The sequence below is a fragment of the Carassius carassius genome, chromosome 20 (assembly GCF_963082965.1).
Source record: "Carassius carassius chromosome 20, fCarCar2.1, whole genome shotgun sequence".
Classification (NCBI taxonomy): Eukaryota; Metazoa; Chordata; class Actinopteri; order Cypriniformes; family Cyprinidae; genus Carassius; species Carassius carassius.
In genome coordinates this window covers 20,032,925-20,046,883 of record NC_081774.1, presented here as the reverse complement: position 1 = coordinate 20,046,883, position 13,959 = coordinate 20,032,925, and the positions used below count along the sequence as shown (strand labels likewise).

General features: G+C 37.3%; 1 protein-coding gene across 3 annotated transcripts in view; it reads right to left on the bottom strand.

Moving 5' to 3' along the window:
- Window positions 1-13,959, bottom strand: part of LOC132096640 (rho GTPase-activating protein 29-like) — a 51,077-nt gene that overhangs the window by 15,671 nt on the left and 21,447 nt on the right. For 2 of the 3 annotated variants that reach the window (XM_059502115.1, XM_059502116.1), the window contains exons 3-5: window positions 7,225-7,368; window positions 4,518-4,614; window positions 2,772-2,844 (exon numbers count right to left, since the gene is read on the bottom strand). In XM_059502115.1, the coding sequence (XP_059358098.1) occupies window positions 2,772-2,844; window positions 4,518-4,614; window positions 7,225-7,368 (314 nt within the window). Of the gene's footprint in view, window positions 1-2,771; window positions 2,845-4,517; window positions 4,615-5,271; window positions 5,827-7,224; window positions 7,369-13,959 lie in introns of those variants that run through there. The other variant, XM_059502117.1, reaches the window with a different exon arrangement.

Here is a 13,959-nt window from a genome sequence, read left to right as displayed (position 1 = left end):
TTTTGAACAGAAAGCTTGTTAAGGTTTTTTTTTTTTTTTTTTTTTTTAAGAAGTCCCTTCTATTCACCAAGCCTGCATTTATTTGATCCAAAGTACAGCAAAACAGTAAGATTTTGAAATATTTTTACTAGCCTATTTAAAATAGCTGTTTTATATTTTAATATATTTCAAAATGTAATTTATTGAAGATCCTGGATCTGTTTTTTCGCTCTTCTTTATTCTTTTTTTATGTATTATAGAAGTATCGGATCGGGACTCGGTATCGGCAGATACTCAAAATCAAATGATTCGGACTCGGACTCGAGGACAAAAAAACCTGATCGGGACATCCCTAGTATGTATTCTTACATCTAGGGATGATGAAAATACTGAAATATACTGAAATATATTTATAAATATGGAGATACTGAAAATGCATTGTAATGATTATTTATTATATTAAATAATATAATTAATATAATAAAACATAATTTATATTAATATTGGTCACACTTTACAATAAGGTTCATTAGCTAACATTAGTTAACTACCGTTAACAAACTAAGAATGAACGTTCTTCAGCATTTATTAATCTGAATTAATTTCAACATTTACTAATTCATTATTAAAATCAACAGTAGTGCTAGTTAAATGCACTCTGAATTAACATGAACTAACAATGAACAACTGTATTCTTATTAACTAACATTAAAAAGATGAATAATACTGTAATAAATATATTGTTCATTGTTTGTTCATTTTAGTTAATACATTAACTAACAGTAACTAATGGATCGACATCGCCCTACTTGAAGGAAACGCAGAGCAACAACAAAAACAAGTCACAGCACTCAAAATACAAGCACGCCAAGTAGGCCTAGAGATAAATATCAACAAAACCAAGCAAATGCGCCTGAACATACAGAAAGATGCAACTCCTGCTCCCGCACTCAAAATAGATTACCAAGAGGTAGCCATCGTAAATGATTTCAAATACCTAGGTGCCTACGTAGGATCAACAAACAAAGACGTCAATGTTCGAATCGGTTTAGCTTGGGTAGCGTTTCACAAACTCAAATCCATCCTAAAAGCACCCAAGACCAAGATCAACTTCAAGATTCGACTCTTCAAAGCTGCATGCATCTCCATCTTGCTATATGGCTGCGAAACATGGATCCTCACTAAACATCTAGCGAAACGACTCGACGCATATGCAACAAACTGTTACCGCATCATGCTTGGTATAGACCAGAAGAACGATCATATCACAAATGAACATTTATACGAGATGGTTCAACAGGTGCCAATAAGCACAACTATATGCGATCGCCAGCTTAAGTTCACAGGCCACTGCCTTCGCATGGCAGAAGACGAACCGGTCAAACGTTTCATCTTATATGAGTCACAGATCAAACCATCAAACAGACGCGGGGCACCACGAACATCATACCGCGAACAAATATCACGCCACATCATTGACAAAAGCAAGATCACTCTCAGCGAAAAGGAAATCAGCAAGTTGGCAAAGAACCGGAAACAATGGTACTGTCTTTTTGCCACGCCTAGGCAAAAGAAACCGAAAGGAGAGAAACCTCTCGTCGACCTCTAGCCCAGCTCGACTGATGATGAACTAATGGAACCTTACAGTAAAGTGTTACCTTAATATTAAATATCAATATATTATTTTTATTCAATTCTATGTAACAGAATCAGATATAAGCTGTTGTTGTTTTGGACTAATTATCCAAGTAATATATAATGAGTGAAACATGCGTGTTGAACACTGCCGGGCGGGGCACGTGCGGTGCGCCATATATATTATTATTATTATTATTATTATTATTATTATTATTATTATTATATGTAGCTCGCATTTTCTTCTCTTTCGGCTAAAAAATCGAAAAAGACATTTCCGGCCGATAATTTTCAGATATTGAAAATTCGGTGCATCACTACTTAACATCCCCTAATTGTTTTTTAAAATCTAAAGTATGTCCATACATCCGTTTTAAACACAGATGGGGTTTTCCTGATAACTTTCCGCAATGCCGCCATCTTTATTTTACTAACTTACTGCATGCTTAAGGTGACTCAGCTGACCTTACCAGAAAAAAAACTCAACACCACCATCTTGTGAATTGTAAAGAAATGTATTTTATTATTCTACCAAATAGTATACTAAAAGATCGATACTTGGCTTCCTTGTATTGATACAGTATTGCCGCGGAAAATATCGCTATACTATACTGTATTGATTTTTCCCCCCACCCCTACATAAAACTAGTCCATACAACTACACACTTTTTTTATTCGGCAAAGACACATTACATTGATCAAAGGTGACCATAAAGACACGTGTTATGTTACAAAAGATTTCTATTTCAAATAGATGCTGTTTGATCTTTCTATTCATCACATAATCCTGAAACAAATGTATCACTGTTTCCTCAAAAATAATAAGCAGCACAACCGTTTTATATGAAAGTTTCTTGAACTCCAAACCACAGGAATAAATGAAATTTTAAATGCAGCCTTGGTAAGCATAAGATACTCCTGTCAAAAACATGACAAACATTTCAAATCTTACTGATCCCAAACTTTTTAATGGTAATATGTTTCAATTCTTCTGAACCCATATGATACTGTTGTTCATAAAAAGCAAAACTATCATTTTCTGTTCCACTGAACAAATAGCACATGGGTTAGGAACAACATGAGGATGAGTAAATAATGATTTTTTTTTTTATAAACTTTTTTTTTTCAAGAAACTTTTAAGGCAATTGATTACTTACTCGACTTCTTCTGGTTTGGGGGTACCCCAACCTGGAGCCACTGTCCACATCTCCCATAAGGAAGTCAGACACTCTGAAATGGCAAAGTAAGACAAGTCACTGCTGGTACATTGCACATAACATAACTTACAATATTATAGTGCTAATTTTAATCCCAAATAGATCAAGAATGTGAGTAGTTTTAAAGGTCATCATTTACTCACCCTCACTGACATTATTCCTAAACTTCGAACCACAAATTTAAGCCACGTTTCGAACTTTACCCAGGAACTAGGGACTTTGGGCTGATACTCGGCATGTTTCCACTGCAGGAACCAGGATCTAAATAAATTTTCGGGTAAAAAATGGCCCCTCAGAAAGTCCCTGTTCGTAAGACTTTTTCAAAGGTCCGGAACTTTCGGGGTCGGGACTTGGGCACTTAGCATGCTGTTTAGTTGAGTTCACGCTGCATTGTGATTTCAACCACCATTTATTCAGATAATTTTCAAAATATTACTATTATTGTGTCATGAAATGTAGTATTTCAGGCGAGAATGTAGTTGTTTAAAACTCAAATCTGTGGTTTATTTATAAAGACCTCATAAACAGGGGTGCACATAAGTGGTCCGCAAATCCGCACTGCGTGACCAAAATAAAAAATGCGTTATATAAATATGTTCTGACAGTGCATTTGCGTACCGACATGGCTGACAGCTGTAACCATTGTAGATCACAAACTGCACTATATAAGTTTTACTTTTAACCTGAAAGCATAAATCTAGTTTATCTCATTGCGTTTTCAAAGTACAATGGAAAACGTTTTTATTTACTTATTTTTAGATGCTTTTATCCAAAGCTACTTAAAATTAGGGAATACATAAAGCGATTCTTTTAAAGAGGCAAACAAAGAAAATAGTAGTAAATATTAGCATTTATTTGTAGGTTTACTATAAAATAAATGTATTTGCATTTAATACTAGTACTGCCTTTTATTTTTAATAATATTATCACACACTATTATTTAGATTATTTACTATAATTTTATAAAAATAAATAAATAAATAAAGTGCTATAATATTATAACTATTATTAATTCATTTTTATAGTTATATTTAATGGGTCACGCTATATGCAGTGTGAGGACCAAACCAAATCTCCAGGTTCTCATATGAGAAACAGGCTGAAAAAATTATGTGCACCCCTGTTCATAAAGCACCTATTTAAAAATGTGTTTCGCCGATTTCGGAGCCAATCATCTCCACGAGATCAGCGGAAGCTCAGTGCTCATGTTTTCCGAACGAGAGCAGTCTCGACTCGGCTAGTCCTTCTGACATTTACTGTTACCTCTGATGTCTCTTTAGTGCTTAAACATAAAATATTATTCGTTTGGGTTAAATCTAACAGGTAATCTTTGGTCTTTATTCAATTTATCCATATGTTAAAATCTAAATAAAAAGTGTCAATGTTGTAGTTGCATGGACTATCAATGGAGGGACAGAAATCTCTCTGATTTGTGTTTTCAGAATGAAAGAGACTTACAGGTTTGGAATGGCATGAGGGTGAGCAATTGAATTTTTCATTTTGGATGAACAATCCCTTTAAGTAACGTTGCAACACAAATGTATTTACATTGTCAAAGAGTGACAACAGGATGGACAGCTGACGTATTCTATTAAAATTGACAATGAAAACTGAAAGTAAGTCTTTACAGATGAAGAGCATTCACAATATACATATGACTACAGAAGAGAGGGCTATGGTACTCACACATTGCCAAAGGTGAATGCCAAAGTATCAATCGATTTGTGTATCTTGCCAAATATTGCGTCTTTGTTTTCTTTATTGACTTCTTCGACGTTCACGCCTGTGGGAAGTGATAAACCACATGAGAAGTGTAGCCAAATGGCACAAAAGTCTGCAGCACAATTTCGATTCTTAATATGATGGTGATCAGCAGTAGTGGTGGTGTAGATCTCAATACTGTGTTTGTGGAAATATGAATCCCTCAACAGTGGACTATCGAGGACTGATTAGTAACTACAACACTCTCTGATAATACAGAATTCATTCATTCCACATAATTTAAGATAAGTCAGACTCGTTCTGAACAATGACCAAGAAAGGGAACCTCTACAGGTCTTTCCTTAATAAGTGTCTGATGCTGCTTTGTTATCAAGTCGTGCTTCCCTGAAGTACAAAAAAATAAATGCTGAATAGATTGCATGTAAATAAATCAACAGACGCCTTTCTTCAAAAACTAGCTTCATTGTTTCAAAAAGAAGCCAGATGACCCAGCATGTTGAATCAAAGATTATGTTTTGAGCTGACAGAAGAGAAATTAATTAAATGTTAAATCTTAATTTGAAAAAAAAAACGATATGTACCAGACAACAAGTAAAGTCTCTGAGAGGCTACGAAACTTGCATTTACCAAGAGCTTCCTGTCTGCAAGCTGAGCCTCCCCTTTACAGGAAACTCTCAAAACATTCAGAGGACGTTCAAACAACTTTCGCCCAACTTACCTTACCAAGTTAACTCCTTTAACTTGCAGTAATATCCAGGTTCGTTATGGTAAAGCATAGATTAACGACAAGCAAAACTCATCCAGAACTTCAGGAACTAATGCCACAGACTAGTGGCACAATGATTCAATGGCGCTTGACTTCCACTTTTTCTCCTCACATACAAGAAAAAGTGACGAGGCCATAAAAAAAGCAACATCATCTGTAGTTTCCAGTTCCGCATGGGCGATTTTATTTTAGTTGGATGTCACGCAAAACACAGCGACTGTCCGTGGAATGGGAATCCCCACCCTCAACTGCCACTCATACTCACAGCTACGTAGTGAGCAGAGGAGACGGCACTGGAGACGAGAGCGTGAGAGGTGCGTAGCTCCTGGTGCATGCCTCTCTGTTTCTGAGTGCAGGTGGGTGGCTCAGTGGCCCCTGCAATGGAACGCTGACTTCTTCCTCAGGACATCCTGCAGTTCTACAACAATGCTTCCACTTCTGCCCCCTTCACAGCTCAAATACGGGAATGGCTACATTCAGAAAGCAGCTCTCTCATAGAAAACCCTCGAAAGCATTTTCTGCATCTTTGAATTTAAAAAAAAAAGTTTTACATGTGTCAATATGAACTTTTTCATGTTTTTATGAAAATACAAAGTAACACATGCATGTATCACTTGATCAGGTGCAATGCGTCATAAGACGGGATAAAATACCTGCGATAACAGAGTCTCCTCTTTAGATCAGAAGCAAAGATCAAAATACAGCAAGTCAGATGCCACTGACTCACTCTAGACAAGGGCGGGGGAAGAAAGAATTTAACTTGAGACACTTGACACTTTATTCTTCAGCAAAACTATGCAGCATTTTTTTTAAACTGCATGGACTGAGCGTGAATGGGGGGGTGGAATGTGTGCATCTGATTTCCTGAAGTCCATAACATTCTATCAGTAGAAAGACTGATGGCTGACATGGACATGGAGTGTTAAAATTCAAGCATGAGTGGGAAGCACATGCTGGAATGTCGGTCTTACAGGTAGCTTGAGGCAGGTATCTAAGTTCTTTCTTCTTAACTTCCCCATTCAAAAAAAAAAAAAAAAGGACGAACGCGAAGGCCTGAAGCAAATATCAGAAAAAGACAATGAGATTTCTATTCCTCTGTTAAAGACTTCCCTTTGACATGAAGAGTCTGGCCCTTTAAAGGACACATGGGAGCTCAGAAGGGTCAATGGCCCTCTCGTGGCAAAGGATGATACTCTAGTGTCCACTTAAATCAATGCTGCCAAAATTAAAACACAATGTTGTAAACAGCTGAAAATGATGTCGATAACCAATAAAAAAAAACATTCGCTCTGTCCGTACAGCACAGAAATCATCTTCTCCCTCTTTCGCAGCTGCAATCTGGATCACAGACTTCACTAATATACCACACGGACATTCCTGTGCGCTACCCTGTTATTTTAGACTATGCACTTTGTTTTATAAATTGCATAACCATGCAGTAATGTCTTTCTATTGATAATCCGGAAACTGTTTTTTACATGAATGCACTGTCAGTTTCCTTCACTCTTGAAGTTGATAAATGAAAAAAAAATAAGATTAGATTATTCATAAACACATGAATAAGAAGTCTGCCATCAATATAAAAACACAACTTCACATTACTGTATATAGCATTTGAGTTAAAAATGAGTTAAACCACTGATGCCATTTGTCCACCAAAACCACTGTGTTGATGCATTATGCCTCATTAAGTATTATCTCCTTTTTTAAAGATTAATGCAACAATCTTTAAACAGATGAAACATGTCTGTTTTACAGTTCTATGAATGTTTTGCCTTTTATCACTCCACACCATGTAACTGAAAATTATCAATACATACACAAACAATGGACTTTTTTTAAAAGACAAGATCAATTCTAATTTGTTGATTCTAAAGTGGGGGGAAGCTGAAGGAGGATGCTCACCTTTGACTTTGGCGATGACGGTACCTGCAGCACCAAGAATTTCTGAAGAGTTCAGAGCCTGGTGTTTGCCAATGACAGTCTTTAGCACGTGTACCAGCTCTCCAAGTCGCTCGCTGACCACGTCCTGCGAGCACTCTTGGTTTTCTGTAAGTGACAAACATACAGACAGAGACCACAATGTCATCAGCTCAACTTCCTCCACGCGTTTTTGAAGATGCACAAATTTAAAACAATATGGGTGCAACAGCAACATAAAAATGTTAAGTCTATTTAAAGACCTCCTCAAAGTGCACATGAAGTAGCATGTGTGACATTGGTGCATCCTAACAGCACACTTATTCTGTGACGGTGCAAGCCCCTGTGGTTAGAGACGACGAGCTGAGTATGAGGCTGCGCTTTGGCTGAGATGCATACGCAGCCGTGCAACCAAGAGATGGCTGACAGCAAGATAAGAAAAGAGATAAACATGACAACAGCTATGTACGTCTATCCAGACGTGTGATAACAGATTTATTTATTTATTTATTGTATGAGAGTGACTGAGAGTGAGTTACTTCTTTACTGCTGACTGCACTGCATTACTGCTCAGCTGTCATGGGAATTAGAGAGTTTTCACTTGCTTCTTTCCTGTTTTTGCATTAAATTGATCAAAAGTGTCATTTATAATGTTACACAAGATTTACATTTCAAACAAATAAGGTTATTTGGAACTTTGGAACTTTATTTGGAAAAAATATTAGTAAGCACTATATATATATATATATATATATATATATATATATATATATATACGTTTTTTTTTTTTTTTTTGAGCACCAAATCAGCATATTAGAATGATTTCTGAAGGATCATGTGACACTGAAGACTGGAGTAAAGGCTGCTGAAAATTCAGCTTTGCCATCACAGGAATAAATGACATTTTAAAATATATTAAAATATGAGTGAAGTAGTGAAGTGAAATACAGCCAAGTATGGTGACCCATACTCGGAATTCGTGATCTGCATTTAACCCACCCAATGTGCACACACAGCAGTGAACACACACACACACACACACACACACTGTGAACACACATCCAGAGCAGTGGGCAGCCATTTATGCTGCAGCGCCCGGGGAGCAGTTGGGGGTTCGGTGCCTCGCTCAAGGGGCACCTCAGTTGTGTTATTGATGGTGTAGAGAGCGCCATACATTAACTCCCCCCACCTACAATTCCTGCCGGCCCAAGACTCGAACTCACAACCTTCGGATTATGAGTCTGACTCTCTAACCATTAGGCCACGACTTTCCACAGAGAATAGAGAAAAGTTATTTAATTGTTATATTAAATTGTAATAATATTTCATAACATAACTTTTTTTTTACTGTAGTTGGTTTTGGGAAATACCCGTGTCACTACTTCCATATTTCAAAAATAATCAGAAAAATGCAAACAGCCTTAAAATCAACATGAAACCTTGATCCACTTCTGTAATGCAAATTCAATTGAAACAGGATATTAAACAAGAAAAAATGCAGGGTGGGACTCCATTGGGAACAGAAAAGTGGGTTTTCCATATTAGAATGGAGCCAGACCGGATGCTGGCTACTGCAATGCCTAAAGAGCTAGATTTATCTTTTAACCTCATAACATTCTAATCATCAAATATCAAAAGTCCATGCAGCCTAAATAAAGGTCAGCAATAGAGTAAATAAAGCAATTAGGGCTGTCGCGGTTAATACATTTCCCCTGCAGTTATTATGGGTGACTCAATAGCACGATATGCGGTATTACCGCCTAATTTATCCTGATTTTGTTGCATACAAAGCTCTATCGTTGAGTTATGTAGCATATATTGTTGCTATTTTAACTGACAGAGAGACACGATTTAAAACATTTTTGTTTATTGTTAAATGCCAAACAGCAACAAGAACATGCGTTTTCCAATAATTTTTTTTTTAAAGAAATCAAAGAGTTCTAACATGTATTACACATGTATTTGCGCACGACTTTGGACAGCAGCGGAAATCTAGACTGATTATCGCGCCACCACTGACCCACCAGGACAGTGGATTCGCGTTGGAATCGATGCACTCCACATGCAGATAGCGTGTGTGAGCTCGTTATCTGCTCACGCTCTCTTGGGTATGGGCACTGACAGCGGAGGTTGTTCCTAGACTTCAGCAGGTATGCCTGTTACTTTCACGCCTGTATTTTAAAGATTTCGCAAAGGCTTCAGCTACTCCTAACTGTCGGCCTGTACCGGCCTCAGCTGGTGGACAATGATTTTTAAAAACCAAACTCACTAAACATTATACTAATAAAGTATACTATGTACAAAAAAAAACAGATGAGCCCTGAATATGAATGCAAGTCGTCTAATAACACGTTAAGCCTTACGATGGTTTTCTTTGGGAGGAAAAGGCTTAACGTGTTATTAAAATCATCAGATTTTTTGTAGATAGTATACTTTATTAATATGATGTTTAGTGAGTTTGGTCTGTTAATATCACTGTATTAGTACATTAAATTAAATCACGTTAAGCGTTTTTCATGTTAAGCGTTTTAGAATGTCCCGATGACCTCAAATTAGATGTATTGCTGAGTCACAGGAACCTTTTTGCAGCAAATTTTGTATATCGGCTTATCTACATTCGCTCGCTCGCCTTTTCATTGTGCTTTAAAACCCGAAATGTTCCCAAACTGGCAATGTGACATTAGGTTTTGGGACGAGATCGAACGCCTCCCATCGTTTCAGCCGGCCTATTTAAAACAAACGAAGCACCATAAAGCTACAATGGCTCGCGAGAAAATTACAGTCGTAACCATATTGTATCATTCATTTATTTAACATTGAATGCACAGTGACAAATTGAAAAGATAAGAAGGCCACAGCCTCATAAAAAAAACAAAAAAAAAACTGAATGCTGTGGTTGCCGCGGTTTCTGTGGTTGCTATCTTTCCTCTGCGGTTTGCTTGTCAATAGCATGGTATTACAATATTACGGTTATCACGACAGCCCTAAAAGCAATCAACTTTGATTTCATGGCGACTTTAAAGGCTACCAAGTTTGATATAACTAAATGACAAAATATTCATAAACAAATGCTTTCAAACGATTAATTGCATCCAAAATAAAAGTTTAGATTCATTAGGAATATATAAATATATAAATACACAAACATTCTGTATATATTTAGAAAATATTTACATGTATATATTTATATTCATATAATTTATAAACAACATATTTTTCTGAAATATACACATGCATGTGTGTGTACTTATATACATAATTAAATAAATAAATATACACAGTACACACATATATTATGTGAACAAAAACTTTCATTTTGTATGCGATAAATCACGATTAATTGTTTGACAGCACTACTATACACACAAAATTTGCTTAGTCTGAAAAATGTGAATCATTTAGCATTTAAACAAAAACCTAGCCGTCAAATAACCAAAAACGTTTCAAATATTAATTAACAAATTTTAACAAGTTTCAAAATATTATTAGGCATGTTTTTCAAACTATAAATATTTAGACTCCATATAAACAAATATTAGGATTAAAAATGTTTGTTTACATCATGCGAACCCATAAACAAACCCCACAATCTCTGTTGTTTGCATTAGGATGAAGTGGACGGTCGTTTGGCTGTGTATAGCGGATGACTTCGTATCTAAGTGAATGTTGTGAAGGGTTCAAAGAGTTTTGATAGCAGGAGCATCTGTTTTTTATCCTCTCTGTGCAGATGTACATCATGCCACAAGGATGAGACACAATTTATGAGTGCACAGTTACAACATGGAAGGTATGTGTGTGTTTGGCGGCAGAGAAAGAGGATCACTTCTCCCACTATGAAAAAGAAAGAAACAAATAGGAAGTACAAACTGTTGACAGTATAGCACCTAGTTTATAATTCTATTTCTACCACCCTTAATTACCCTCAGCATGAAAACACTTTGAAAAACACACATGAGTAAGAATATCAGGGAAACAAAGTCATGACCCTCAGTGTGGTGCCAAAATGATTAGTGATGGGCTGTTTATTGCCTCATCACCTCTGCCGTGAATCTCCGTTATCTCTCCTCAATTCCATGAATCCTTGTGCATGTTCCATGAAACCGCCCAGCCTGTGGCATTAAGACTTCTGTTTTTACATCAAGTCATATAATGATTAACTATTATGATTAAGTACTTCTGTCCATTGAGTCTTCACGGTGGCTGGGGCTACCCTGGATCATGCTGCAAAAATCAACTTGTCAAAATCAATTGACAAAACGCATCATCTCTTGGACAAAAAATCTAATTAACATGAAGAAAGCTTTTATACCCCAGGAGGAAAATGCTTTGTTTTTGTTGAATAAAAAAAATTGAATTCTGCAGAAATAAAATGAGCTTAAGGCATAACAAAAGTGGCCAGAAAAAAATATTTAATAAACAAACATGTTATGGCCCAGATATTTGCAACATTTATAAAATGAATCACCATTAGAAATTACAGATACAAATTACCATTCTTTGAAATATGCTAACGTGTTTTCGGAGTTCTACCGGCACAAATAATATCATATCCCACAGAAACTGCTAAACGTAGAGAGATAGTTCACCCAAAAATGAAAATCTGTCATTAATTGCCCTCATGTTGTTCCAACCCGTAAGACCTTTGTTCATATTCATAACACAAATTAAGATATTTTTTATCTATTTCATCCAGGACTTTATCTTGTGATTTAGGACAAGAGACCAGTATTCACAAAAGCCAAATCTTAAACTCATGTATTAAGCTCACTAAAAGATCCTCCATTATCACAACAACACAATGACCTCCCTCCTCCACCTGGGCGACCAGGTGCACGTCTTCGACCCGTCAGGATTAGAGGATTCCAGGGCGGTAAGAGGAGAGGAGAGGAGAGGAGGCTCTAGCCCCAGGGATACTCAAGAGTGTCCTCTCTCCTCTCTGACTTTGAAGTGTCACTCAGACAAAAGGCCTCCATCAGAAGCCCCCACAGGTCTTCCCCTCACTGACCTCCTAATTACTGGTGAGGGGTCAAGCAGCAAGTCTCAGACCAAAATACATCCGCTTAATGAGGATATTTTGCAGCCCAGTCTGAGAAGCACCACCAAAGCTCTCACTCTGTTATGAGCAGTGTTGTGCTAGTTACTAAGAAAAAGTAACTAGTTACAGTTACTAGTTACTTCTAGGGGTGTGCACGGATAGTCGAACATTCGAATATTCGTTCTGCTCAAATTATTCGATAAATAAAAATGATATTCGAATTTAAAAAAAAAAAAAAAAAGTTCACAATAAAACCTAATTTGGTCAGTTTCTGTGATTCTCCAAGGCATATTTGAAGATGTATGCAAGCAAAAAATAATTAATGAATGAATAAGGGGCCGTTCACATATCGCGCCTAAAAACGCTTGGAAAACTCTATAGGCGTGCCGCTTTCTCCTTCTTTCCAAAGCACTCGGGCAGAAGCGCTCCTGAGTCTGCCGTTGCTAAGCAACAATGACGCGCTCTCTCCATGAAGACGCGGAAATTTCAGCAAAGGATAAATGGATTTGCAGTACAAAAAAATCGCTTTCAGTGGCTCTGCTACTAAACTTATTTCAAAATGGCAATCCATATACAGCTATGATCAGCTGTTCCTTCATCTTGGCTGAGCTTTCAACGTTGTTACGGGAAAGGATGAAGCTGAATGTTTAGTTCTTGTCACATGACCTGCGGTGCGCTTGCGGCATTCTGAAAAGTTGAGATGTTTTTAACTCGATGCAGTGCGGACGCGCCTGGAAAAAACGGGCACGTCGCACCGCGTGCGCATTGCTTCCATTATGAGCGTGCATACCGCGCCTACATTGGAAATAACGAACTTGAGCGCACAAAAGACGCGATATGTGAACGGCCCATAAGAACTGCGGTCTTCAACAGTACTTCAAATATGCCGTGGAGAATCACGGAAAGAGACCGTATTGAAGGACATTTTTGCGACATCTCTCAAGCAATGAATAAACACCGCTAACTTGGAGAATGCAGTGAAAACTCTTCTTCTCGTGTCTGCCCTAGACCCTCGGCACAAACATCTCAGGTTTCTTGATGAAAACATGAGAGAAGTAAGAAAAAAAAACTTTTTTGAACATTATCAGAACATTGATGCGAGTGGTGCGGATGCAGCCGCCGAAGAGGATGCAATGAACAGGATTCAATGCCCACTCATCGGAAAAGGCTGAGCCAGTTCTTCTGCTTCTTCTGAGTCCAGCCGAGAGGAGTGGGAACAGTTCTTGATGGAGCCATGTATTCCACCAGATGAGGATCCCATTCAGTGGTGAAACGAAAACACGAAGCGCTTCACAAAACTTATTCGCTTAGCAAACCGTTATTTGTGACTCCCGCCAACGTCTGTGCCATCAGAACGCGTTTTCTCCGCGGCCGGCCTTATTGTTAACAGACTAAGGAGCCGACTTTCCTCCGATCATGTTTACATGCCCGTATTTCTTAACAAGAACATGTAAAACAATAGGAAAAAAAGCAAAAAAAGATTTGCTGACAGTTCAAAAGTTTCAAAGTTAAGTGTAGGCTACGTTCTAGAATTACCTAATTGTTGCAGGCTGCTTTACGTTTTTCACTTTTTTTTGCTTTTAATCTGTACTTTTGTTTGTTTGCACGCATTGTTAAAGGTTTTCAGCTACAAAACACGATGTGTAATGTTCAAGCTTATTGTGTGTAAGCTTGTTCAAAATGAC